The sequence below is a fragment of the Pipistrellus hanaki genome (genome assembly GCF_964339955.1).
Source record: "Pipistrellus hanaki genome assembly, chromosome: 10".
Classification (NCBI taxonomy): domain Eukaryota; kingdom Metazoa; phylum Chordata; class Mammalia; order Chiroptera; family Vespertilionidae; genus Pipistrellus; species Pipistrellus hanaki.
Window position 1 is genome coordinate 25353173 of NC_140512.1, and position 27664 is coordinate 25380836.

The 27664-nt window shown below is 35.0% G+C and overlaps 1 protein-coding gene across 5 annotated transcripts; it reads right to left on the minus strand.

Moving 5' to 3' along the window:
* Positions 1 to 1070: 1070 nt before the first annotated feature.
* On the minus strand, positions 1071 to 27529 carry SLC25A40 (solute carrier family 25 member 40). Of its 5 annotated transcripts, none has more exons than XM_084897444.1 (12): positions 27301 to 27529; positions 22171 to 22236; positions 20200 to 20304; positions 18214 to 18273; positions 16634 to 16740; positions 14062 to 14129; positions 12226 to 12350; positions 11489 to 11662; positions 8637 to 8746; positions 5752 to 5833; positions 2703 to 2783; positions 1071 to 2320 (listed from the first exon to the last, which is right to left on the minus strand). In XM_084897444.1, the coding sequence occupies exons 1-12, from the start codon at positions 27401 to 27403 to the stop codon at positions 2208 to 2210; spliced, it is 1194 nt and encodes a 397-aa protein (XP_084753570.1). In that variant the 5' UTR covers positions 27404 to 27529; the 3' UTR covers positions 1071 to 2207. The 5 variants fall into 5 exon arrangements, with proteins under 5 accessions (XP_084753570.1, XP_084753567.1, XP_084753566.1 ...); XM_084897441.1 differs by having other exon boundaries at positions 20200 to 20320; positions 27412 to 27517; XM_084897440.1 differs by having other exon boundaries at positions 20200 to 20320; positions 27301 to 27371.
* Positions 27530 to 27664: the final 135 nt, after the last annotated feature.

The window sequence follows — 27664 nt, forward strand, 5'->3', positions numbered from 1 at the left end:
CTGACTACATCCCCAATCTGATCTCCTACCACATCGCCATGTATACTCGTTGCTCAAACAACTGGGACATATCCCATTGCCAGCTTCCAGGTATATTTAATCTGCATCATCTGCCCTAATCCTAGAAGCATTTCCTGCCTCCTCCCTTTCCCCCCCAGTTTGAATGGAGAATCCATGAATCATAGTTCTCTAACCTACTTGAGGCCAGTGACAGTTTCTGAGAGTTTTGTTGCTATTATCTTTTTTTCCATCACCATTTATCCTCCTACACCCTCCTCACCTCCACCCACACTGAAACATCTTCTCTCCGGTGTTTTTCACAGTGCCTATCACAATAAAGGTCTCAATAAGTGTTGAATGACAGATTACATTTCTGGAAAAAGTTCAAAAGTGATAGACTTTGTTTTCCCACATCCCTGGAATCTGTGCCCTGGAAAAAAGGAGGGAAGATTTTAAGGGAGTCATATGTAATTAAGCATAGTGAATAATTTTCCTAGAAATAAAAGGAAAATTTATTGGACTTCTATAAATAATTTATTGGACTTTCCTAGAAATAAAAGGAAAATTTATTGGACTAATATACAAATGTGTATTATATGAAAAGTAGCAAACAATATTTGAATAAGACATTTCTTTTTAAAAAATGTACACAAATTAAATATGTATGTTAGAAAATTTATCATTAATAAAATGAAAGTTTCCTTTCAGCAACATTACCAAGAACACAATTTCTAGCCAAACTCTTTTTGGTCGCTTTTTTTTTTTTTTTTAAGTATTTATGCTTATTTACTACTTAAGTACAGAGAAAGTTGAAGCTTTCGGTTTTCATCCAAATACATTGCATGCAATATGTATTAGAAAAACTACTAGGGAGTTATATATAAGTTATTTTAGTCATAAATCATAAGAATTTCCCACAAGTACAATCAGTGTTGGGGGTGGGCGGAAATTTCCCTTCTGGTATTTATAAGTGATAAATAAGTTAAAATATGTGATTGTTTTTTGAAGCATTGTTCTAAATATCAATATTTCTGCCTTTTTCCACCAATAAGTTATCAAAAAGAAGCATAGAAAAACCAAGGTAAATTTAATACTGTTCCAGTGTTCCAGATAAACATTTTTACACACATTTTATGAAAATATTAGCTAAAGGTACAGTGATAATTTTAACTTAACCAAAATATTTTAATGAAAGTATAAGTTAAAATAATTATATTTTTATGGATATTTATGTTGCAAATTTAAGGTAAATCATCACAGGATAAAAACAAAAAGTTATATATAAATACCATATAGTTTATTTCTGATAAGACATATGAACCTTTTTCTACTATAATACAAATACATTAATTCCTCTGTGAACATCAGAATTTTAACACCTAAACATATTACGTATTTTAGGGGAGAAATGTTTCACATTTTCATAAAACACACATAGATTCAATAAAGTGCTTTTTTATGTATATCCTAAGAAAATCAAACAAATATATTTTAAAATATCATTTCTTGTCCTGCCATAATTTTTTTATTTCATTCCTATAGTCATAAACTAAATTAATTAGGCACTAACATACAGTGACCAAAAGCTATTTCTTCAAGGAAATTGTAGGTATAGTCTCTTGTCCTAGCATACTAATGTGAGATGCATATTTTGGAAATATTTTGTAACTGACATTGTATTAATAATATCAAATATAATAGAACAAGCCAATCGAGTGACCTAGGGAATCCACAGTGACACCTGAATTATCACATGGTGAAACCAGATGACCTTCCTGTGCCAAAACATTATTTTTACTTGTCTAAATTCAATATAGTTTTCCACTCTACACACAAGCTTGACTCTAGTGAACATTTAATACAATCAGTAAACCACACCCCTTGTAGTATCAGTATATAATACAGGATCTTTAATATCAAACTCTCAAGAGATTATTGCTTCCAAGTGTTAAAGAATAATTTTTCTTTTCTTTATAATATGTTCAGTGGTGGTGATTTCTGAAATATCTATTTTCACTATCTCAAAAATTAGGAATACACAATTCATTTTAAAATAAGGATTATGATTTAGAGTCAAGGTAGAAATTTCTATTCATTTAAATTATTGGCAAGAAAGAGAAAAAAACACTTGTAAGACAAAAGAAAGGCTCTTGCCTAGGAGTCTCCATCTTATTTGGCCTTGGCTATTTCAAGTTGAAGCAGCATCACTACAATTGCTGTTTTTGAGTGTTTTGTTTGTGGAAAAAAGCCTTTCCAAATTCATATGTACTGATCATGATGGCACAAGCAGGAGCAATTTTAATTAAACGAGGAGTTAGGCCTGCAAAGAGAACAGAAAAATATCAGAACAAATTTTATTTAAAATAAAATTTTAAATTTATTGTTTGGAATTATTCTGATGATGTTCAAATTAAATGAAGTGATTCATCAAGTATTGTGCCATATTCTGGTATTCAAGAATAAGACAAACTTACTCCCAACCTCCTCAATTTAACTCCGTTACTTTACATAGAAATTTTATCTTATTAAGAGTAAATCAATTGTCATTTAACATTATTAAACCTATAAAAGATGTTTCGGATGAAATCATAAATGTGAATTATTTTCAATAATTTACTGCTGAATAGTTAAGTTAGGAAGAATAGATTTAAAAGTAAAATTAATAATTTTATGTAACAATTTGGTAAAGCAAATATTTTTACCTGTAAATAATCCAGATAACCCATTCTTAGCAACAATGTTCTTCATTATAGCCCAGGTTGACATATGCAAAGGCTTAGAAACTAAATGTTAAAAAAAAAATGATAGCATTATGAATTACTCCTTAATTTCTAATACAGATAAATGCATAAAATAGTGTATGGCCTTTGGGAATATATCATTTCAATATAATAACAAGTTTGTCTAAAAAGTTATTTTAAATTCTAGAGGCCCAGTGCATGGAATTCGTGTATGGGGGCGGGGGAGTGTCCCCCAGCCCAGCCTGCACCCTCTCCAATCTGGGACCCCTCGAGGGATGTCCCACCAAGATTGAGCCTAAACAGGCAGTCGGACATCCCTCTCACAATCCAGGACTGCTGGCTCCCAACTGCTCGCCTGCCTGCCTTCCTGATTGCCCCTGACTGTTTCTAGCTGCTAGCCTGATCACCCTCTAACCACTCCCCTGCCAGCCTGATTGATGCCTAACTGCTCCCCTGCCAGCCTGTTTGCCCCTAATTGCCCTCTTCTGCAGGCCTGGTCCCCCCCAACTGCTCTCCCCTACAGGCCTGGGTCCCTCCCAACTGCCCTTTCCTGCAGGCCTGGTCGCCCTCAACTTCCCTCCTCTGCTGGCTTGGTCAACCCTAACTGCCCTCCCCTGCAGGCTTGATTACCCCCAACTGCCTCCCTTGCAGGCTTGGTCCCTCCCAACTGCCCTCTCCTGCTGGCCATCTTGTATCTAATGGGGGCAGGATCTTTGACCACATGGAGGCAGCTATCTTGTGTGTTGGAGTGATGGTCAATTTGCATATTACTCTTTTATTAGCTAGGATAGAGGCCTGGTGCATGGGTGGGGGCTGGCTGGTTTGCCCTGAAGGATGTCCAGGATCAATGTGGGGGTTACCTTGGGGCATGGGGCAGCCTGAGTGAGGGGCCTTGTGGTTTGCAGGCTGGCCACGCCCCCTGGCGACACAAGCAGAGGCCCTGTTATTTGGAGTTTATTTATCTTCTACAATTGAAACTTTGTGGCCTGGAGCGGAGCCAAACCTTCTGCTAGCTCCTTGGTGGCAGCCATTTCTATTGGAATTTATGTAACTTCTATAGTTGAAACTTTGTAGCCTTAAGCAGAGGCCTGGGCAGGCCAGGGTGTGTGGAAAGCTTTGCTTCCTCCATCGCTGGGGCAACCCTAGCCTAAACCGAACATCAGCTCTTTCCAGCTCCATGGCTGTCGGCATTTCTGTTTGGTTCTATCATTGAAACTTTGTAGCCTTGAGTGGAGGGGTAGGCCGGCAAGGGCAGGCGGAAAGATTGGCTTCCTCCATTGCTGGGGAAACCCAAGCCTCCCTTCTGCTCTCTGTGGCTGGTAGCCATCTTGGTTGGTTTTATTTGCATATTTGCTCCTGACTGGCTGGTGGGCATGGCCTGTGGGTATAGTGGAGTGATGGTTAATTTGCATATTATGTTTTTATTAGATAGGATTATTTGTAATAGTTGGATTCATTAAAAAGAAAAATTATTAAAAGGCTATAAGTTTAAAGGTATAGAACTAAATGCAATAAAGGGGAAATATATAGAAGACTTCTGAACTGATAATGTTTGTTTCTTAAGCTTGGTAGTAGGTGTCTTATACTTTTATGTTAAAAAGTTTCATAATGAAAAGATTTAAAGATATATAGAAATATTCATGTGGTTTCCAAAGCCAAAGAGAAGTCCTGATAATCATTCTCATTAAGTTTTTATAGCACACGTTAAAAAAACATTTATTTTCTAAAAAGAGTTTCTGAGGATAATAACTCATTCTCCATAGTAAGATTCTGCTTTATTAAAACCCTTCTGAATAGATGTGCCAGATGAAATAAATTAGGTCAGTTCTATCTCCTCCAAAGGGCAGATCTAGCCTGTAACTAACAGTAACACTTCACTTATTTGCAACCACTCAAATAACAGAAATATAGAAAAAAATTAATTTGTATATTTAAAAAAATCAGCAAAAAATAGATGTCATTGAGGTTCAAACATAAAGCTTATGAATGAGGCCCTTGCCAGGTAGGTCAGTCGGTTAGAATGTCATCCTGATATGCTAAGCTTGCAGGTTCGATCCCTGGTCAGGGCACATATAAGCAGCAACCAACAAATATGTAAGTGCAATAACAGACATATGTCTCTCTGTCTCTGTCTTCCTCTCTATGAATGAATGCATGAATGAATGAATGAATGATGGTAGGGCTTAGGCAGCTAGAAGGCTTGCACCTAAACAGGGAAGTGGAGAAGGGACTATATTTTGGTAAATTAAGGACAAAGCTGTCACTAATACTTATCAGATTTATTTTCAGAGGTCTATAATTAATGTTTCTTTTAACATTAGAATACTGATTTTACTGTGCATGTAAAAATATTATTCTGGTGGGGGCAATTTATTTACATTATAATAGGCTTATCACAAGGCCTCTATGACACAGCTTTGTAATCAAAAATTTCCAGTGGGTTTATGACACTTTCTACAGATGATACTAACAGACTAGATCTAATGTATGCAACCAAAGGTACACTTTTGTTCTAGAAGAGATTACAGGTTATAAAGTAAAAATAGATGGGATAATAGGTAAAAAAAAACATTTAAAAAGGAAAGCTAAAGTAAACAGGAAAATAATAAAATGTACAGGCAAACTAATGAAACAGAACACACAATAGAAAAAGGTTTCCCAGTACTTTACTATCCTTCACTCTGACTTGTCCAGATTTATTTGGGGGTGAGAAAAACTCACAAAAACAAAAACCTTATGTAATTTAATCTTCTACATAGAACAGGTATAAGACTTAACTGATAGCAGGCAAAATAAACAGACTTTGATTTCTTAATTTTTGTTGTTGTTTGGGTTTACAGTATTTTTTCCTGGATATTCCTATCTAAGAGTATATTAGTTTTAGTTAAAGAGTAAAGCAGAGGGGGAAAAAATCTTATCCCTATTCTAGATATTCCTAACTTAATATCTAGAAAGAAAAACAAAATTTTCATAGTAGTATCTTAAAATGTTTTAAATGAATTAAACTTACTTTTATGACTTTCATACATCCAAAGATGTGTCTGCTTTTGTGTTTTTACCACATCAAATGGCAAAGTTACAACAGCTGCGAACTACCAAAAAGTAAAATTGATTGATTTAAATCTGCAGTAAATTTTTCCTAAAGTTACATTCTCTTAATTAGCAGGCTATTTAATAAGGATAACACTGAAAATCATAACTAAACTAACACATAAAATAAAACCAGATATATTTAAAGAAAAGCTTTTATTAAAGAAAATAGATATATGTCTTAGGTATTTCTCTGAAAATTTAAGAATAAGTAAAAAGTCTCAGAAAAGTTCCCCTACTCCCCCTGAGGCCACACAACTCCTCGTGGCAGAGACATAATTCCAACCAGACATCTCTGACTTGAAACCAGTGTTTGCAATCCCCAACATGCCTGTGTTGCATTATTCCTTTATTATTCATGAAGGTATAATACCCATTTTAAAGCAGAAATTCTCAATTATCTAGCAAGCATTTAAAATTTTCTAACAAATGTTTAAAAAACATAATAAAAATTAAAAGAAAAGGGACTATGAACTTTAGTTCTATACACCTATTTATCTAGTTCATCTCAAAATGAACCAACTTAACAATTATTTTCACAATGACCTAATTAAGGAAAGTTTCTTTAAAAAGATAATTAAATGCCCTTAAGAATGTCTCATAATATATATATTAATAAAAGCATAATATGCTAATTAGACTGGATGTCCTTCCGGATGAAAAGGTGGCTGTGAGGGAAACGCAGGTCTGAGTGCCTGCCAGCGGCCGGAGGGAAACCCGGGTCCCTAGAGGGAAGCCAGCGCCAGTAGCCAGGGAAGGAAGGCCTACTCTGGCATGAATTTCTTGCATCAGGCCTCTAGTTTGATATAAAAGCCATGTACAGTAAATAAACCTGATATTTTATTTGGCATCTGGACTCACATTTGATCAATATACTCATAAAATGACCCATAAAAATCATTTATATTTTATTTCAACTGAAAAATGTTGACTTAAGTTCTTGAAATGAAATCGAATTCACAGATCTCTCAATTATTGTGTCTCCACTTAACACAATTTAGCATGTAGGAAAAAAATAGCAATGATGTTATATTTGTTAAATGGCTATTTGATATTTTCTAAAATGATGTGGTTTTCTGTTTTCTGACAGGAAGCCCAGACATTGTCCACTGACATACTTTTTTCTTTTTTTTTTTCTTAAATCCTCACATGAAAAATATTTTTTACTGATTGTAGAGAGAAAGGAGGAAACATTGATGTGAGAGAGAAACACTGATCAGTTGCCTCCAACATATACCCCAATTGGGGATCAAAACCACACCTAGGTAGGTGCCTGGACCGGAAACTGAACCCACAGCCTTTTGGAGTACGGAACAACGCTGCAACCAACTGAGCGACCCAGGGCCACTGACATAATTTTTCTGTTGCAGAGACAAAGTTTTATTTGAAAACAGTCAAAAGGCAGCAATATTTTCTAGATCATTAAATTTTTTTTAATACATTTTTTATGTTAAACAGAATTAATAAATAAAAAACCTTTCTTTCATTTTACTGGAAAACTGGAAAAAGCATGCTAAACAAGCCATTATTACACTTTTTTTTTTTTTTTAGATAGTAAGCATTTATTTGTAAGTTAACTGATGTCATTCCAACTGTTAGGAATTTCTAAAAATAATTGACTTTTTTTTTCTTTATAATGGATTAAGATATAAATTAAATACAATTAAATTACATTTAATCACCTCACAAATAAGAGGGATAATGAGAAGAGTTTGCTGGCATTGGAACTATTAAATTGCTAAAAAAAAAAAAAAAAAAAGTAATTGCTCTTTTGCTTCAATATGTTTATAACCCACTAGGCTTAGTTTAATAAATCTCAGACCTGGGTATATTCAGAGTTGAATCTTGAACTCAGTCACAGTAGCTTTCTTAGCCTAGGTTTTGATACAATTATTCCAATATTTTCTTGCAGGTCTTCATCTATAAGTTTCTTCACTCTTGTTTTCATTTGGTTCCAATATGTCAGCACCTCACTCTAAGTCATCACAAATTCATTTTGTAAGAATGTGGATACAAGAAAACTCTTTGTGGCCAAGATCATGATGATATGAATCTGCATAAAGTCTACTACATGACTTTTTATTAAGTAAATGGGTGGGAAAAGGTGAACTCTACTACACAAAATAAAGGTCATTCTCATTCCTCCCTTCCGATTGTAAAACTCTTTTGTTAAATTTGTTAAAATTCATTTAAGAAGTGCTCAGCCAGCCTAGGCCAGGGAGCTCCGTTGGTTGGAGTATTGTCCCAATACACCAAGGCTGCAGGTTCACTTCCCAGTCAGGGCACATATAAGAATCGACCAATGAATGCATAAGTAAGAGAACAAATCAATGTTTCTATCTCAAATCAATTGAAAAATTTGTTCTAAAGAACTTAGTTAAAATGTTTCCAAAGAAACAAATTAGCAGAAGAGAATGAAATTATATTTATTCAATTATACATATGAGATGACACTCCATTAAATATTACCTAACCAGGCATTTAATGAACAAATTGCAAAATACCTTGTAATAACAAAGCACTATTTAAACTACTATAATTATAACTGTAGCTATCAAACAAGTCCAAAACTTCAAAATATAATAATGAATATGTAATAAAAACATAGATACAAAGTGTATTTTAAAATATTTGAATGGCTAGTAACTTATTCCCTCAAAATAGGATAATACTCAGAAAAAAATTTTAAAGCAATGCAGCTCAAAAGTGCTATCTCAATAGATATGAAATGCTATGTAATATTCTGTTCTGTTTTAATAAGACAATTATCATTCTGACATACTAACAACAAAAGAGTAAACTTACAGAACCAGACAATGCTCCTGAAGTAAAGTTGACCATAAATGTGGGTTCATATAAGCCATATTTCACACACAACCATTTCCTTATAAGTTCATAGTTATACCAGTACATTGCTATAAAAAAAGAATGAAATGAGTGCATATTTAGAAATGAAATGCGGACCTTAGAGAAAATATTTGTGAGGTTATCGATTAAAGGAAAAGACATTCTAACCTTTACATATCTTGTTTTCTGTTTAAATATATACTAGATAAGATTTTTTAAAAAGGAGCCAAATTATCAATAATATTATAGCAGTCTTATAAACAAAAACTCTATGCATCAGTGAAATAGAACTTTAATTCCAAAATCCAACAAAGACAGTAGCCGAAAGGAAAAGTACAAGCCAATCTCATTCATGAACATAGGTATACAATCTTACAGAAATTAAATAATAAAAATCAACTGAAGCCAGATGTATTTCATAAAAGATTCATTTGCTATGACTAAATTGATTTATCTATAATAAACCTTTCAGATGCCACAAACCATTTTGACAGAACACCATGGGACCACTTCTATTTAAAGCAACAAAGAAATTTCTTAGAAAACTAGGGTGAGAAGAGTTCTTTAACTTGATAAAGGGTATGCATCATGAACTTATCCCAAAAATAATTAATGGTGAAACAACAGAACTATTTCCTCTAGAACAAGGAAAATGGTAAGGCTGCAACATTATCATTATTACTATTCAAAACTTTACTAGGCAGTTTTATAGAAAAAAATAAAAGCTATAATGGTTAAAAGTGAAGAAACAAAGTAGCTATAATTTACATATTAATGTCTACATAGGCAAACCAGAAGATATGAAAACAAATTAGAATTATAGCAGTTTTAAAAATAGCTAACAGTAAGCCAGGAGAGAAAAATCTACTGTAACACTGACTCAGGCACAAAGGGATTTAGGAATTTTTTAAAAAAACATTAGATTTTAAAATAATCTATATATCTATATCTATGTCTATATCTATGTCTATCTATTTTATTGATTTCAAGAGGAAAGGATAAGGAGAAAGAGAGAGAGACATCAATTATGAGAGAATCATTGAGCCGCTGCCTCCCGCAGCCGCCTACTGGGGACTGAGCCTGCAACCCAGGCATGTGCCTTTGACTGGAATCGAATCTGGGACCCTTCAGTCTCAGGCTGACGCCCTAGCCAAAGCAGCTAGGGAAAAATAATAGATTGTAAAATAGCTACCAGAAATTGTGGATGGGGGGGTATATCTAGAAATAAATCTTTTTTTTTTTAAAGTGGCATATAAACTTTATGAAGAAAATTTTAAATCTCTGCTAAAACACTTTAAAGAAGAGTTATGTAATAGATATGACATTCCTGGGGGGGGGGGTGAGGGATAAGGTAATATCAAGTTTTCTTTTATAATGCACTAGTAATTTAGACAGTACTATAGTATCAGCACAGGGTTAGGCAAACTGGCCAGTGAAAGTTTGGTATGTCAGAGGTGATACTGCAAATCACTGCAGAAACTATGGTTACTCAGTAAATGATGCCGGGGTAACTATCCTTCCACGTACAGGGCAAAACAAATACTTATTCACTCCATAACCCAAATCAATTATGGATACATGAATGGCCAATGAAATAGTGTCCAACCTCAGCAATAATCAGAAAAATGTAAGTTAAAGTGAGATTACTACTTTAAATTAGTAGATAAACAAAAATTAAGAACTGCAACAATGAAAGTACTAGGGAGGGTAATTTATCCTTTTAATTTTACTTTTGTTTATGTGTGAGTAAGCAAGTAAACAGTGCTACTGTGAATAGTCTAGTGTACAAGAATTTCTCCAGAATTAGATGTGCTGGTTCACATAAACATATATATTTAAAACTTCATTTGATAATATCCAATTCTTTTAAAAATGGCAATGTTCTAATTCATATATTGAAGTGGTGATTTCATAAGTATTCATTTTATTAATATACTTTATATTTTATATCTGTTACCTTTATTGTACCAAATATATAATACAAAAATTAAAAATACATTTGGCATAAGAATCTATGATTAATTACACACTATATTTTTCTAAATAGCATATCAACTGATCACAACGTTGGAGAAAAATACTAATGAAAAGGGAAAGATGTATAGGGATATGAATAAAAGAACCCTCCCAAAAAAAGGATTAACTCAAGAAAAAAAAGAAAACAGAACATTAATACAAAGGTTCTTAATTATTTCTTTCAAGTCTTAAAGGAAAACTACGATACACAAGAGAAATGGTACTGAACTATGCACACTCCACAAGTTAACCTTAAATGTCTTTTTCATGATTTTCACCCTTTTCATAATTCAACAATTAGCACAATCTTCTATCAGATTTATAACAGTCTTATTTTTAAGACACTCATTTAATAGGGAAGGTTTTTATCTTGATAATTAAAAAGAGTAGTAACCAATATTATTCACAGGCATTCTTAAATGTATTTTGTGATATTTTTATTTATAGTAGTTTACTTACTTAGTACTTTACTTACCTTATTCTAAGTAAATTATAGTTATATATTCTAAGTAAATTATAGTTATAATTTACTTAGAATAAATAAAGATAGCTTGCATTATCTAAATGCAAATAAACATCAATTAATGTTGGAAAAGAAATTAAACACAAGAAGAAAATAAAACCATGCTTAAATTAGAAACTATTCAATAAAACTCATAAAGCTTTGAGAGCCAGCAAAAAGAAGAGAGCTCACACTTAGCCTTAAGGGATTTAAAATACAGTTGATTTTAAAGTTCTATATAAAAAGACAAAGTTAATTAAAATTTAGCAGATAATAGTATGATAAATCCTACCTGAGAATGGTACATCTCTAAGAAGAGTAGGAGTCCAGCCTCTCCAAAGGGAAATCCAACCATCTTCTGATACTTTCTTGCTTATAAATTGATGCAGCTCGTTATAAGAAAACCTCTTAGATTGCATCTTGGTTCTTATCAATTCTAATGGACTTATTACAGTTACTGCACCAACTAATTAATACAAACAAGCAAATATTAAAAAACAAAACCAGAGCCATGTACTATGCAAATACACATCCAAAATTAATAGTTCATACATTTTATATTTAAACTTCTATTTTGAAAAGTCTGCAACCTTAACGTCAAATATCTAATGCCAACATACTGGCGCAGATTTATTTTCCTTGATAAAGGTATTTCTTAAAAGTCTGTTTTTAGCCCTAGATAGTTTGCTCACTGGTTAGAGCGTGGGCCCTTGGACTGAAGGGTTTCGGGTTTGATTCCGGTTAGAGGCACACAACTAAACTTAAAATCTAGAATCTAAAACCTAAATTCATTCTAAAATCTCTGTTTGAGATTCAACAGGAATGGGTTGATCCTATTTCATTCTGATAGCAATTACCATGCCATATGACTTCTAGAGTATAAATATTAACAAATCAGTAAAAACTACAAATGCAAAATATGTATTACTAATACTCTGAAATTTCATATAAATTCTCTGTGAATGTCAAAATTGTAAAAGATTCTTTAAGCAGAAATCAAAATGAAAATATAATAAAGGTATTACTTACATCTGGCCACAATTCCAGCAAAAATTGGTATATGACGTTCATTTTCTCCTAATTTAGATTTCAGGAAAGCAGTTAATTGATCGTAGCAAGTAAAATAGATAACTGTAGCAGGAACTGCCATTACTCTGTTAAAAACACACAAACGAAAGAATTTACACAAAATTATCAAAATGTTTAAAAATAAAGCTAAATTCCTTATATTTTATATAAGATAAAAACCATAATGAATCAGCCCATAAAATCAATTTTTCTTTTACTTTAAATATTATTAACTTATTAGGTTTTTAAAATAGGTATCTGCCCTCCAGAAGTTTACATTCTAGTTGTGAAAATAAGTTAGAGTACCAGTCAGATCATAAATAGTAAAAGATAAATGAGAACACTTCTCTATCTCCTAGTCTTGTTCTATCTGTTTCTGACCTCCCAAATCTTCCCTCCCAATTATATTTACCATAACATAAAAATCACTGACGTAAAAAGTACAAGAGTAATTGGAACTAGATATTTTTGACATATGGACCATATTTCATACCGCCTTACAAAACTGGAAATAAATTACCACTAATGATGCCATCCTTATATATGGGAATTATATATAATTACATATAATTATATATAAAGGGAAATCTATAAAAGAACAAAGTGCAATGAATGAGGTTTGCAAATCTGCAGCTTTTTCAACAGGGAATTATTAAATTAAATACAGTTGCAGACACTGTCATGTCATAAATGTTAATGCAACAAAAATCCTTTCTACGTGAATGTAAAAAACCTTTCTATGTACTTTAGATGTAGTTAAAGTACATTCACAAACCATATTTTGGAATGCCTAATGTTCTAAAATGAAGTTTGATGATGAGAATTTAGAAATACAATTAACTGTTGGATCTAACCACTAACTTTATAACTTTATTCAGTTAAAATATATGCCTCTAAGTTGACTACCAAAAGATAAATTAGAAAGAAATGAGGTATATAAGGGCAAATTATTATTTGGGATTTTTAATTTGGCCTTACTAGTTTATCACATTAATTCATATAACAGCTTGTTAGAAAATTTAAGGTATCTGGAAAAGGAAAAGTATACTTATCACAGTATCTCCTTATTTTAGTAAAAAACAAACACCAAGTTCTTAATTTCTGAACATGGAAGTTATGCTTGTGCACCACAGACAACACAACAAGCCTAGTTGCTCAAATCTTCCATACGTTCAAGAAGGCATTATTTGCATGCTTGACCTTTGGCCGACTTCAAAAAATGTAGCCCTTGGAATATTCGCCATTATAAGGTTTTCGGGTATACCTGGAGCATTATTTCAACTTATCTGGATTTATTTATACAAATGATAGGATTTTTGGTAAACATCTGCTTTCCTTTTAGGGATCTGGAGTTTTGGTAATCAGAGTTGTTGACATGTTCACAAACACAGAATATGCCTGTGTGATCAATCCTCAATAAAAGCCTTAGGAAACACTTTACACAGGCTGCTGTAGTTCAATGCTGAAAGAATAAGCGCACAAATCACCCCCCTACCCCCCCCCAAAAAAGCACATCCTGTGCAATGCCATGAGGGAGGACTCTGAGCCGATTGCCTGGCCAACTTCTTTTGTCTTTTTCCTTTACTAAACCATAGGCGGGAGTATAACCTTCTTTAGGTCCCATGAGTCCTCCTAGCAAATCATAAATGTGTTGGTGGTTGTGGGACTCACAAAACAATGTTTTAAAATATGAAAAAGTTCTGATATTAAAAATACACAGTTTTATTTAATCATGGTGTAATGCAAAACAAGACAACACTATCATTTAGTAAAAGAAAATACTAAATTTCAACTTACAAGGTTGGGGGAAGGCCACTCCACAGGGATTTAATGCCCTCATTTCGAATGATTTTTATAAATGCATCCTAAAATTATAATAGAGAATAGTAGTCAAAATATATTCCTAAGCCTGATATACAAAAAGCTTATACTAATAACTGGTAATTTGATTCTCTCAAGTGTTTATTTCTAAAATACAAGTTTTTCAGATGTATTTATGGCCAATCTTTTTTTTCTCTCTTTTTTTTTTTTCTCTAAGGAATTGCCATTAACTTTCAACACAAGTAAAGGATTCTGGATAATACTTTCGGCTTACAGAATAAAGTCTGTACTCCTCAGCTTTGGATTGTTCTAATTAGCTCTAAGAAACCAAGTTTTTAAAAAATATAAAAAGAAAGTGCAATAATGGCAGGGAATTTGTCAGATTAATTCTGCTCACCATTTATAAAATCTGAGAAAAATATTATTTAAACCCAATATTTGAAATCTCTGGAGAGGAACCAAAACCAGGCAAAAACTAAAGGGAAATCTGCTGTTAGAGGACAAAGTGCAATGAGTGAGATTTGCAAATCTGCAGTCTTTTGCCTATGGAAGTGGCAAAAAACCCACAGCACAGTCAGCTGGTTGAGATGGCAAGTCCAGAGTCCAGGCAGGAAGAATAATCAGACGGCTAGGGGGCAAATCCTGGAAAGGAAGGCACTACACCAAGGCATAAGCCCCCAATTTGCTTGCAGTAGCAGCCACAAAACTTGGCTCTCTGCTAAATTATGCAATCCCAGCAGACCACAGGGCCCTGCAGGCCACCAGAGGGAAGCACCTGTTTAAGGTTGAGTCCAGCCAAAGTTAACTCCCTTTTAGGACAAAATTGACTCTTCAGAAAGAATCCAGAGTCTTTATAATTATCATTCACAAATCCACTATCCAATCAAAATTCATTAAACAAAAGAAACAAGAAAATGTGCTCATACTAAAAAAAAAAAAAAAAATAGTGAGTAGAAACCAACAAATATGATTCAGATGAACTATTAGCAGCTATTCTAAACATGCTTAAGAATTTAAAACATGATATATGCAGAATGAATGAACAAATTTGGAATTTCAAAAAAAAGTTACTATAAAAAAGCCAACCAAATGAAAACTCTACATCTAAAGTGAAAAATTTACTAAGTGGGCTTCACAGCAGAATAGAAACAGCAAAGAGCAAATCAATGGATTTAAGCCTGAAGGGCAAAGTATGTTTACAGTGGGGAGCATGCAAAACACAGAGTTTATTCTTGTATTGCTATTTATTCATTTTCCACATGAACTGCAAACCTATTTTTGCCCCACCATGTATAAAATAGTATAACAACCTTATTTCAATAAGTCATAGATGAAAGGAGAGAGAATGATACAGGAAAAAAGTGAAGCCAGAATTCTATATGCAGCAAAAATACGCTTGAAAAAATGCTCAAAAGTGCATTTTAGATGAACAAAAACTGAAAGAATACTCTGACAAAATACCTTTAATAAAGAATGCTGAAAGAAGTTCTTCAGAATGAAGTGTTCACGGAGAAAAACAATGAGTAGTTTTTTATACTTACTTTCACGCCAAAATATGTGAATGAATGTATGTAGCATCTTTATTCAAAATAGCTAAAAATTGGAAACAACTCAATATCTATATCAAGGAATAGTACAAGAAACAAACTTTTGAAACATGCAACAATGTAGATGAATCTCTACATAAGTAAAAAGTGCCAATCCAAAATATTATATATGTTATGAGCCTATTTAAATAATATTCTTGAAATTACAAAATTGTATAAATGGGAACAGATTAGTAGTTGCCAGGAGTTCAGAGCAGGTGAAAGCACAAATGGGTGTGACTATAAAAGGGAAAAAGAAGGATCCCGGTGGGGATGGAATTCTGTATCTTAACTGTATCAATGCCAATATCCTGGTTGTGGTGTATACTTGTTTTGTAAGATGTTACTATTAGAGGAAACTGGAAAAAGGGTACTTGGAATTCATCTATATATTTTTCTTAAAATTGCGTACAATCTATTATATAATGATCTCAAAATAAAAAATATTTTTAAATTTTAAATAATATACTACCCCCCTTTTGTTCTACATAAAAAAGCATGAACAGCCCTGGCCGGTTAGGCTCAGTGTTAGAGCAACGGCGTGTGGGCTGAAGGGTCATGGGTTCAATTCCAGTCAAGGGCACATACCTCAGGTTGCAGGCTTGATTCCCAGTCCCTCCTCTGTAGGAGGCAACCAACTGATGTGTCTCTCTCACACTGATGTTTCTCTCTCTCTGTCTCTCCCCCTCCTTCCACTCTCTCTGAAAAGAATCAATGGGAAAAATATCCTCCAGTGAGGATTAATGAAAAGTTTGTTTTTTTAAAGCATGAAAAGAAAGTTAAAGAATTAAAAGCAAAGAAGTACTTTCCCTTCCCTGCTTCAATATCCACATTTTATCTGTGGCTATTGAAGTGCTAACTATATGATTAAATTTTACTGTCTCATAATTTGAAAGATCTTTCACACAAGATTAGATATAAAAATAGAAAATATACTGTGATTATACATAATATAATCTTACTAATGTTCCCCGGAAATATCCTGGCTTCTTATACCATGCTTTGTTGCCTTCTTCTTCACAGATACAGACATGATCCATAAGTCCATTATTATATACAAAACATTCTCCTAACAAAGAAGATTACAACAGTCAACAATTATGTCACACAACTATATTATCTTTATTAATGAAGAAATTGAAATTACAAGGAGGGGACTAGAAAATTATAAGAAAATATGTAATCTTGTTCTCACCTTTCAGGAAGAAATATAAATAATGTGATTTGCTTAATGACACAGCGTTGGTATCTAAATTCACAGTGGTTAAAAGTGAGCCAATTTTATGTTTTCAGAACTGTAGTAAGCAAATACAAACAGAAACTTTTTTTTTTTTTGTTATCTGGGGGAATGGAGAAAAAAGATAAAGGAGGAAAATCTGTTTTGATATGAGAATATGAGTGTCTTCTCTATTGGACAAGAAAACTCTGTGGTATGAAAGGGAAATGCAGACAGAAATATATTATGAAACCTCATGTATATCTGAATGATGCTAAAAGAGTAGATATTTAAAGTTCTCATGACAAGAAAAATAAATTTGTGAAGTAATGAATGCTAAACAACTTGTGGTGATCATTTTGCCATGTATACATATATATTAAATCATTATGTTGGCATGCCTAAAACTAATAGTGTTGTCAAATATATCACAAATAAAAATAGAAAAAATTGGTCTTCTTGACCAATGTAAATAATGCTAGTTTAGACTTTCATCACCTCCCACCTAATTTACCACTTCTTCTAATACCAACTCCTTCCCATTATTGGACTTACTCTTGCTGTCAAAACTATCTTCTCTGTTTGACCACGTACATAATTCTGTAAGTTTCATAATATATAACTCAAGTGCCTCCTGCTTTTAAGGTTTTCTTTAATGTGCAGGAAACGACCTTACCTTTTAGTCTCTTCTTATAATCCATATATCCTGTTATTCATCTGAAATATGCCTGCTGTTCATTCCATCTCACTGCTACACATTCAACAGAGTGGCATTTATGTCTGAGCCAAGTTCCTCACAGTCCAGTCAGTTTTCTCCTTTTTAAACATGTTTTAAAGTGCCATTAACTTTATAAAACTATAAAAATGGGTGAAGAAATTGCCATTTTTGCCCATCTAATAAAAATATATAATTGCTCTTCTCAGGTTGCACACCACTATATTGCCTGGTAATTAACCAAGCTGACTGAAATTGAGTTTCTTATCACTGTAGGATGACTATTGATGTTGTAGAATTGGCTTAGCTCTTGGACAAAAGAGCAAGCTAAATTTTAAGTTCCCTAACAAGTTAATTCTGTTCGTACTTGTGAGGCATTATACCCCAAATTAAAAATCATGCTCTTACCTAATTAGTCTAGGTTTATAAAAGTATTATATATGCATTTGTTTTCTGCTTAGATCTCATCATGTACAATTAGGTGATGAAAACATGCTTCTGCATTATGGAAAATTTTTTTAATTGACAAAAAAAAAAAAAGATTAACATTCAAGCAAAAATGAATGCACTAAAAATCTTACATAAACTCCCAGTACATAACTAGTACATACCTTTGGAAAATTGGTTGTTTTGAGCTTGCAGTCGAATTTTAACAACATCCAGGGGTGTCACTACAAAGATACATTAAATTTCAATTAACAAGAGATACATGTAAATTGAGAAATGTTTGTCCAAGGAACACAAAATACTTGGTGGGGCAAAAGTAGTTTTACAGTTGTGAATATGTATTATTTCTTTTATTAATTATTGTATTTTTTTCCAATATAAACAACTATAAGCCTAGTTTTGCCCCAACTTGTGTATTGAACCATACTATTCCTCATGACTATATAATGGGTAAGATTATTTATCTTAAAGTGATTTTTGAATGTAACATTCTAATTTTTACCCTTGAATTTTGTTTGAAGAGGATCAATGAGAAGACAATGTAATTACTTCTGCTATAAATACTAAAATGTCACTTAAAATTTTTCTACATCATCTATAATTCTATTAACATTAAAACTAAAATACTAGTCCAAAAGTGTATTTAAATATGGAGAATAACTGTATTATATGTAATTAATAATCAACAATACTAGTCTTCCTAATCTATTAAATTTACCTTTATCAAATGAAAACTATAGTTAATATAAATTTGAGTAAACTAATCATACAGCATCTTTACCAACAAGCTGTGTTATTCCTTTTTGGAACAGCACAGCAAAGGAGAATAGTTTTAACTTGCATGCTCTATCTGGCCCAAACAGAAAAATGCCTAGTAATGGTACCAAAGAAAACTTTCCCTCATCTGACAATGATCTCTAAGGCCTTTACAACTCTAACATTCTGACCTGGAGTAACATATTTACATCCTAAAGCTATATACAATATGTATATGTATATGTATGTATGTGTGTATATATATATGAAAGGCTAAGTGTACCTCCTATATTGTGTGACTAGTCGCTATGACATGCGCTGTCCACCAGGGGGCAGACGCTCAAAGCAGGAGCTGCCTTGGCAGTGGTGGTTCTTGGGTGGTGCACCCTGAAACCAGAGAAGAGGGAGCTCGATTCCTCATGGGGCCACACAATTCCACTTTTGGCCATGGGTTATGTTGTTGCTGGGGCACTGAACATTTGCATTTGCGTTCCACACCCTGTACGACGGCAACTTCTCTCGCACTTTAGGCCCTCTTGAGGGATATCAGAGAGCTGGTTTTGGCCCAATCCCCTCAGGCCAGGCCAGGGGACCCCACCTGCCAGAGGGACCTCACTCACTCCACAGAGCCTTTTGAGCCAAGGTGCTAGCAGGTGTGGCAGGCCAGGAAGGGACCAAGAGAGCTTGGCTCCAGGGCGTGTCTGGCCATCTGTTTCTCCCAGTCCCACACCACTGCCCACCTTCTAGTTAATTTCTTTGCAATGTGCATGAATTCGTGCACCGGGCCTCTAGTTAATGTTTGTCCTAGTCATCTGCTAAGTTATTTAAATAAACCAGCCAAGTTAGAATCATTAATATGTTAAACTGTCACCTAACTATGTCATTTGGTAGTGTTTATAAGAAATTGACTATAAATTAAAAAAACAATAAAACCCTACAGAAAAATGTGGTCCAGAGAAATTTAAGAAATTCACCATTAATATAAGAAAGGTTAAACAATTTGTATTTATTGCTATTATAAATTGCCCAAATCCTGTATAATGCTGAAATTTTATTTATCTTCTTGCTTTCTATTTTAAAAAGGATAAAAGTCAGAAAATTTTAATACTAATAGGGACTAAGGAAAACTCCTAAGATAAGCTCCTAGTTTACAGATGAAAAATGAAGTTCAAGAGAAGTAGAGACAATCCTAAAGTACATTCACCCTGAGAATGACAAAGCAAGGTCTAAAATTCAAGTCTCTCGATATTCTGTCCTGGGTTCTTGTTATGCTGATGGAGGGATACTGTTATTTATAAAGGATGAATAATAACATTAGCATTATTTCACAGATAGTAAAACTCAAATGAATTGATTCATCCAGTTACATAATCTGTATAGTAACATTATTTTACCCATTAGTGATGTCAGTATGGCCCCCGTACAAGAGGCAACAATCTGTTGAAAAGGTGTTACATTGCAACTCTGTGGTTTCTCTGATTCAGGATCCATATTTTTAACTAATTGAAGAAAAATCTGTTAAAGAAAAGCAAGATGTAAAATAAAAGTTTAATGGAAAATGCCCTCAAAATTCACTACTATAAATTTTAAAAACTATAAAAACAATAATCAGTATTAATGTCAAAGCACATGTTGTGACAACTATCAAAAGTAAATGCGTAAGTTCTATACACAAAGGCACTACACGACTGTCATTAATAGAACATGTTCTTGGATTTTTCAAAAAGGGAATTTCAGCTAAGCCCCATGAGCAGCATTGCCCTTGCAGGACAGCTAATGAAGCATTAAGAAAACAGACTCCATGTAACAGAATGAAAGCACTGAACAACAAGACTCAGAATCTGTGAATTTAGCCTCTTAAGAACTACTCAGATACTCTAATATGGCAGTTATCAGCAAATATAACACTATTTTTACTGCATACCAAAAGGTATAAAATAAAAACACATAACCTCCATAAGAAGCATGTTAGAAAAATTTGATGAGAAAAGCAAATTATACTTTCTAAAAATTCAGTTAACAAAAACATAAAAATCACTTATAAACTTGCTACTCAAAATAACCACTGGCAAAATATAGGTGTCATCTCTCCAAATGTCATACACACAAACACATATGTAAATATACACGTTATGTGTATAGATTATATACAGGGTGGGGCGAAAGTAGATTTACGTTGTTTACATGAAGCAGTTTATTCTTGTATTATTATTGTTTTATGATTTTCCATACAAACAACTGCAAACCCACTGTTGCCCCACCCTACATGTATATGTAGATATTAATGAAATATGATTAAATGTTTGTGTATCTGTGTACATAGTACTTTTTTTTTGTACATACCTGTACTTTTTTTTTTTTTAAATATATTTTATTGACTTTTTACAAAGAGGAAGAGAGAGGGATAGAGAGTTAGAAACATCGATGAGAAAGAATCATCGATCGGCTGCCTCTTGCACACCCACTACCAGGGATGTGCTCACAACCAGTGTACATGCCCTTGACTGGAATCGAACCTGGGACCTTTCAGTCCGCAGACCGACGCTCTACCACTGAGCCAAACTGGTTTCAGCTGTACATACTTTTTTGAAACAAAAATAGGTTACTACCATTGTATATAAATTGTAATTGAAAAAGAAAAAGTTACTATTCATATTGTTTAGTAGACCGCTTTGACACTTTAAAATATAGACAGGGTCAGTAAATATAGATATGCATTATTATTTTTATTGCTTGAAGTTTTTAATTTTATTAATTTAATCAGTCTCATAATGTTAGATATTAAGGTTACTGCTAATTTTTCAATAGTGAATATGTTCTCCCATTCAATGGGCTGCTTTTCATTTTGTTGATATTTTTCTTTGCTGTACAAAAGCTTTTAAGTTTGATGTAGTTCTATTTGCTTATTTTTCCTTTTATTTCCCTTGCCCCAGGAGGCATATCAGAAAAAAATATTGTTATGAGAAATGTCCGAGACTTTACTCCCTGTATTTTTTTCTGGAATTTTTATAGTTTCAAGTCTTACATTTAATTCTTTAATCCATTTTGAGTTTATTCTTGTGTAATATGTAAGAAGGTCATCTAACTTCCTTTTTTTTGCAGATATCTTTCCAATTTTTCCAACACCATTTATTGAATAGACTGTCTTTACCCCGTTGTATGGTCTTGCTTCCTTTGCTGATATTAACTGACTATAAAGACATGGTTTATTTCTGGGCTCTCTATTTTGTTCCATTGACCTATATGTCTGTTTTTATGTCTCGTACCATGCTGTTTTGATTACTATGGCCTTGTAGTAGTTTGATATCAGATAGCATGATCCCTCCAACTGTGTTCTTCTTTCTCAAGATAGCTGTGGTACCTACCTGGTTTAAGTCTTTTCCTCAACTCTATGCTCCAATGTTTTGTTTGTAACATCAGTAGCTGAAAATCTGTAGTAAAAAACAAACAAAAAACTTTTTATCTTTTCACACAGGAAAAGGATAACAAGCCCAAAGGAAAGGAGCATGTACAAAATTTTAAAATACAAATTAATATTTATTGGCTGCTTTCTGATAAGTGCTTTGAGAAATATGAAGAACACTCCAGAAATGCTAGCCATAGAGTTATGGAAGTATTAGCCCCAAAACATTCTATTATCCCAGTAATTAAAGTTTGATCAAAATTGTGAGTTAGAACCAAATTTTGCTTAGGATCAAATCTTTAATAAGAATGTCACAAATGTATAAGTCTATTATCAATTATATAAATTTCCCAAAGTACCTCAGCATAAAATAACCCTGGATAATAAAATAAGAATCGAAATATATGCAAAGACTGTTACGTGGGGCAAAATAGAACTGTAGTAAGAAAGAAATTTCAAAGACTGAAAAAACTACCTTAAGTAGATCGTGGGAGAATTCACATGAATTGTAATGGACAGCAGAATAAACATTTTATAGCAATACAATGATGAATAACCCAATAGTAAAAATAACACTTTAACCTTTATTTAATCTACCTGCTGGGAGCTGAGCAAGAAGTTTCATCTCTCCCCAATAACTTTCTCCCAAATCCTATGGCATTAAACTTTTAAAAAGGCAACATTTATACTTAATATGTATGATTTATGATAAAACTAAAATGATCACTTCATGGTATCACCCCATTAGAGAAAACTTAGCAATATGTTATGAAAAACAAAGATGTGCTGTTCTAAAGTAAACAAACAAGAAGCCCTATGTGAGAGGAGTGCCTAGGATGTGAGACTCTCATATATTGCTGGAGAGAAAGGTTAAAAACATCACTACCTTCTCATAATGTTAAACATTAAGTACCCACATGATCCAGGAATTCCAAGAAAAATAAAAACTAGTGAAATAAATAAAAATTAAAAATATTTCCACAAAAGACCAAAAGACCAATGTTGATAGCTACATTATTCGTAACAGCCCAAACACTAAAACAACCCAAATATCCACCACCAGCTGAATGGATAACTTGTGGTATAATCACCCAATGGAAATACTACTCAGCAATAAGATGGACAAGCTACCAACACATGTAGTAACATGGATGGGTCATAAAATAATGTGTTATGCAAAAATAATTCAGATCTAAAACAGATAAATTATATGTTTATACTTATATGAAGTTGAAATCCAGCAAAACTACTTATGATAACAGAAATCAGAAGAATGGTTATCTCTGGTGGGGAAAGGGAGATGAGAACAAGGGCTGATAACCTTCTGAGAGGACATGAAAGTTCTACGGGGTGGTGACTACATGGACATACGTATTTGTTAGAACTCATCAATCTGTATGTTTAAAATGGGTGCACTTTATTGTATGTAAATTATGAAGAGTGTTACACACTTTTTAAAGGTACATGATGCGTTCTCACGGGCATAGCACACTGTAGGTACTCAATCAATACAGAAGGAAAGAAGGAAGTGGGTTAGGTAAGCAAACAGTTTTACAGTCATGGCCAAATAGGTATTCTGTGCTACCTACCCTGAAAGAATTTACAATCAAGGCCAGAATATGACATATAAGCTTTGAACCAGTCACACCCCATACTGGAGATAGAGCTCACCAACTTGGGTATTAGTCCCGACTGGGAATTGAACCTTGACCTCCTGGTTCTTAGGTCGATGCGCAACCACTGAGCCACAGCCGGCCGGGCCCAGTTCATGATCTTTAACAGCTACTTCGGGTGCCACAGCAGCTTTTGAACTGTGCTGCCTCAGGAGGCTCCACTCTCAATTTCTGAATCTTCCTGTACGGCTTCTTCTCCATTTTTACCCTTCCTCTCGGTTGTGTTCAATGACCTGACATGCTGAATTTTTCCTGCTTTCCCAGCCGTGTTCACCTGAGACATGGGCTTCAGTGCCACAGCCACCAACCAACGCTATCCTCTCCTATGCTTGGCCTGCAAACCTAAGAACTTAACCTCTTAGGCCTTCCAATTCACCAGAGTAATGAGACTCTAAAATGTGAAAATTAAAGATCAGAAGTAGCAACAGGAGATAGTATATCAATAGATGGCAAATTAATCCAAACAGGAATCATTACAGGCCCCAAATAAGCAGGAAATAATGGCTGCATATAAGCTAGGCTTGCTACAAATAGGAAGGAGGATCAATTGCCAGCTAGGTGGAGAGACTTAAGCAAAAGAAAATAGGAAAGTGATGATATTATAGAAGAACAAAGTTTGTTTTGAATCTAGATTATAGGACAAGAAAATTATATTTGTGTTTGTATGAGGTAGTCTGAAAAAGTCAATTAGTTCTCATTGGACAATCACAAAAAAATTTGCTAGGTACAGTGAGCAGATATTGTCTGCATTTATACATGAAGAAATTATAGCACAGAAAGGGTAATACTTGCCCAAGGTTATTAAACTATTTAGAAGCAGAGCCCATGCTGAATGAATTATTTCTGATTCAGAGATAAAGGTTCATTTAATTAGTTCCTTCTACTCAATGTTCTCCTACTTTGCTTAATAGAACTCTTTAACCAAACTTAGCATCACAAATATTCTTCTTGAATGTACACTTTTTACCTGAAGCACATTTCAACACATACTTGAACATACACCTTATTCTCTTACCAATATATGAACAGGTTTCTATACTTGCAGGACACAGATATAGGACCAAGTCCTTCATCTGATGGCTATTAAAAGATTTGAGTCCCAATAATAATTTCTTTTAAATTAACCTTGGGTTACAGATTAGAAAGTTACTAACACTATCTAGTAAAACAGAATCTGCTTTTCAGAGGTTGGCTTTATCACATAAAATGCAGGCAAGGGTGTGCCTAAAAGCAGAGAGATAATGAGATTACTGTCCTTCCTCATTACAGTAAATAAGGGAGGTAATTCATCTTCCAATAGAACATAACAAGGGCTTCATTTTTTTTTTTCTTCAATAGAAGCATGTTTAAATCCTTCCCATATCCTCCAAAGACCCAATCTTCCCTTCCTATTATTGTAATTCCCTACACTGACAAGATTTTTTGCTAAAGTACACTCAATATGTTTCACTTCAAGCCTACCATTACCTACCCTGTTTCCCCGAAAATAAGACACCCTCCGAAAATAAGACCTAGCGCATGGAAAGATAAGACATCCCTTGAAAATAAGACCTAGCGCAACTTTGGGAGAAAAAATTAATATAAGACACCGTCTTATTTTTGGGGAAACAGGGTAGTACAGTACTTACCTTATCAATATACTAAAATTCTCACAAAGGAAACCAATGAAATCTTAAACAACCAGAACGAATCAAGTCTAAGAGTTTTTGAATTCTTGAGGTTAGAGGGGCTGGTGCAGAGTTTACCACAATTAAAGCACTTGCTGTGCTCTCACTCTGTGCCAGGACTGTGTTAATAAGAATGTTTCACTTAATCATCATATCTGAGAAGTATCAATATTTATCATCCCTTTTCATAAATTAAAATTGAGACTCAAAATTACCCAAATCCATATGGTGAAGCCTACATAATTCCAATGTTTTCAATTCTGTGACTTTTAAATGTATATATACTGACCTCAGAGAGGAAGGGAGAGGGAGAGAGAAATAGGAAGATCTGTGATGAGAGAGAATCATTAATTGGCTGCCTCCCACCTACCCTCCACATGCTACCTGGGCATCTGCCCTGACCCAGAATGGAACCATAGGTTGGCACTCAACCACTGAACCACACGGGCTGGGCTTCTGTGATTTTTGACAGCAGTTCTGTTCCCAGTTCTCTTCCTAACTCTGTGGCCTTTTCTCCGTCTCTTTCACTATTTCCTCACCCTCTGCTCATCACTGCTTCTCTTACTTCACATTTCATTTCCTCCCAGGACTGTAACTACACACTATGTTAGTGTTTCTCAACCTTTTAACGTTCTCTATAAACATTAAAACCTTGCTCTCTTTCTGTAGTTTGCATTTTGAAAATAGGTTTTTCCCAAATAGGAATTCTACTACTTGGATATGTGTCCAAACTACACCTCCTCCTGCCTCTCAAGATCTGCTAACCTCTACAGATGAGTGATTGGTCTCATTCTCCCACGACTGAGAATTAGCGATTGGTCTGTGTGATGTCCCTCAAGCCAATCAATCTTCCCTTTCTTTATCGCACCCCACTCCCAGACATCTTCCCTGAGTTACAGACAAAAATTACCAACTGTCTGATAAACATAGCTCCATGACTGTCTCCCTAGGCCCTCCGATTTAAAGCCATCCTAAAAAGAACAACAAAAACCTCTCTGATCAAACCGGAACCATCGCTTTTTGTTTTCCATTTTGGCTAAAGGTATCCCAACCCGCCCTTGTTTATGCTTTCAGGTCCTTATTGGCAAAACGGTTTAATGAGCACTAACTTTTCTGAACTCTTAGGTCAAAAATCAACATTAAACCATGAGTGCCTGGGGGTAAGAAATGCAAAGTATTGCCCTTCTTCCTTGAGTTTACAAGCAGAAACATACCCAAGCCCATATTTTTTTTTTACAAAATTGAAATACTTTACAAAATATTTTCACTTAATCCGTATTTATAATCCCATAATTATCCCCATTTTATAGATGAAAAAGCTGAGGCTCAAAGGGATTAAGGTGATTTAACCAAAGCCTTACAAGCGGGTCCAGTCCAGACCCAAAATCCCAAGATTTGAGACTTCAATTCCAGTCTATGAAATAAACTTCGCCACCATAAAGCGGGTCTGTGCGAAGCAGAGGGGCACACGGGGTCAAGTACAAGAGGGGGGCTCGACCCTCCCTCCGGGCCCGCCCCTCCCTGCAACGCCCCCGGCCGCCCGCAGCCCGGCAGGTGCCCCGCGGCCTGTGTCTGCCCGCGGGGTCTGCGGGGATCGCGGGAAACCACGCTCCGCGACGCGAGGCGCGCCGATCGGGGGCAGCCGCCGCCTCCCCGCCGCCCGGCCCGACACCGAGGCCGGGCTCAGCCGCCGCCGCCGCGCCTCCGGACGACCGGACGACCGGACGGCCGACGCGTCAGAAACAAGCGAACCTGGTGGAGAAGGCGGCAGCACGGCGGCCGGCGACCCCGGCAACCCCAGGAGGCGGGAAGGACGCCGGGGGAGGGCTGGGCCGGCCTCCGGCGCTAACTGCATCCACCTACGTGCGGCAGACACTGGGCCACGGAGCCTCCTCCGGACGGCGCAGGGACGCCCGGCAGCCGGTCTGCGAGCGCGGATCCGAGGCAGAGGGCATCGCGGTGGGGAGGGGCGGGGCGGAGACGGGCCGGCGGGGCGGGGCCCGCGGCTTGGGGAGGCGTGGCTTGTGGGGCGAGAAGGCGTGGCTTGTGGCGGGACGTGCGCCTCGGGGAGGCGTGGCTTGTGGCGGGACCCGCGGCTCGGGGAGGCGTGGCTTGG